This window comes from Octopus bimaculoides, chromosome 6 (genome assembly GCF_001194135.2).
Source record: "Octopus bimaculoides isolate UCB-OBI-ISO-001 chromosome 6, ASM119413v2, whole genome shotgun sequence".
Lineage (NCBI taxonomy): Eukaryota > Metazoa > Mollusca > Cephalopoda > Octopoda > Octopodidae > Octopus > Octopus bimaculoides.
This window is the reverse complement of record NC_068986.1, coordinates 104030736-104032966: the sequence shown is the minus strand read 5'-3', so window position 1 is coordinate 104032966 and position 2231 is coordinate 104030736. Positions and strand designations below refer to the sequence as shown.

General features: G+C 34.2%; 1 protein-coding gene across 1 annotated transcript in view; it reads right to left on the bottom strand.

Annotated features, from left to right (window-relative positions):
- Positions 1–637: 637 nt before the first annotated feature.
- LOC106872968 (uncharacterized) overlaps positions 638–2231 on the bottom strand; it is a 12507-nt gene continuing 10913 nt past the window's right edge. Inside the window, exon 3 of the mRNA XM_014920155.2 lies at positions 638–924. Within this exon, the coding sequence (XP_014775641.1) occupies positions 638–924 (287 nt within the window). The remainder of the gene's footprint in view (positions 925–2231) is intronic.

Sequence of the window (2231 nt, the reverse complement as noted above, 5' to 3'; positions counted from 1 at the left end):
TATATATATATATATATATATATATATGTATGTATATATATACATATGTTTGTGTATATATGTATATATACATATATTTACGTATGTATGTATGTATAAGGCACATGAATAGTATTTAAATATGTGTTATTTTGTTACATGCCTAATTTACTATATAAACTGTGTATATATATGGCTTCCGTAGTTTCATAATTTCACAATTCTAAGCAACTTTGGATTAGTTTGGGAAAAAAATTCTTAGTATGTTACATAATGTAATACTTCTCCAGAATACACTACCTACTAGTTTCAATATATCACAGAAATTATTGTTTGTTTATAAAATATCACTCTTGCACTTAATGGTGTATATTTCTATAGAATTGTTTGGCAAATGTTGTTCTAATAAAGTATACTGTTATTGCTGTGGAATCTATATTTCCAGCAGGAATATTCTGAACGCTCTCAACTCTATTCTAAATGCATATTTGTTTGATAAGGAATTCTAAATCAGAGTATATTCAAACTTCTGTATAATAACAAAAATAAAATGAGCTGTGTTGTATGGATTCTTTATTTATTTGATATATAACATATACTTTGATATATAAAATATATTATATGCAATATATAAAATATAGCGTATACAATATAATTTTCATGAAAGATGTGAGTTACAGAGAGTTCGAATTAAACAGCCACCTCGAATAAAACAAAGTATAGAAGGGGAATTCCTGGAGTTTTGAGACAAATTAATGCAAAATGTCCGATATGCTTCATAGTTGGATCCTGTGACGTCAATGAACTTGAGCCAACATTCCAGCCACTCCGTGAAGGCCCGTTGAGTTCCTTCAAAACGAAGGTGTCCAGAATCCTTGTCATAGCCATCTCTTTTCGTCTTCTCTCTCACCTTGAGGAACAAGCAAAACTCACAGGGTGCAAGGCCTGAAATGGAGAAAGGGTGAGGGAATTTTGATGCCTATTTTTTTTTTAAATAGTTGGTTACAGGATGGGATTGTGACCTGCTGTATTTTGCTGGTGCAAGTGCGGTGGCTTTTGCCACGAAATATTCCCTTGAACTCCCTCCCTCCAAAACCTCCACAAATTACTCTTTGTTGACCGTCAGACCAGGGAGGATCCAATGGATGAAGATGATACCATTGCTATAAAAAAGGAGGAACATGATGATGATAATGATGACCTTCCCGGCCGGTTTGCTTTGCCTGGCCTTCTTGTACTTTATTACGTAACGAACTTCCAGATTGTCTTCATGTCCCGGTTGCATTCTTCGAACTAGTTGACACAGCGGAATTTGAACTCAGAACAAAGTGCTGAAATAAAAGCCGCTAAGCATTTTGTGTGACGCGCTAATGATTATGTCCACGCGCCTACTTCATCCTTATCACTATTGATAGATAATTGATAGATTATTAATGAATTTTGCTCGGGCTGAATCTTTTGCACTAAAATTTTTGATAGATTCCCCCCTCCCAGGATTGGTTGTCAACGTGACGTTTTTGTTAATAACAATTATACCCATGTTAGGATTCTCTTCAAGAACACATTTGTAAATTATTAAATACCATTTGACGAGCATTTGTCCAATCAACCTCTCTATTTTTCTGGTATAATTTCGTAAATTGTTCGACCATTTTAGTACAAGTTGGCAAACACTGATGATAAATTTCGCTACTGCTATTTAAAATATTTTGTGGAAAGATATTTGATATTTCTTAGATCAGTATTCGATACGCATTAAATATATATATCCCTCAAATATGGTACACCGCATAGATATAATTTCTTTAAAATCATTATGCAATTGAAATTAATGTTACGAACGTCTGAGACTGAGTTTTGAGAATGGTACTATATTTGTTTCTTTATTGCCCAAAGGAGCTAAACATGGAGTGGATAAACAAGTACAGACAAAAGGATTAAGTCGATTACATCGACCCCAGTGCGTAAGTGGTACTTATTTAATCGACACCGAAAGAATGAAAGGCTAAGTCGACCTCAGTGGAATTTGAACTCAGAAGATAGCGGCAGACGAGATACTGCGAAGCATTTCGCCCGGCGTGCTAACGATTCTGCCAGCTCACCGCCTTAGAATGATATTATATTAGTTAAGGATTGAAAGCGGATTCAAAATTAAGGTTTGGGTGCCTATTTGAATATATAAGTAAGTAAATTGAATATGGTTTTGAATATGGCTTGAATTGTGGTTTAGAGTCAAGCTTTGACTGCTATTT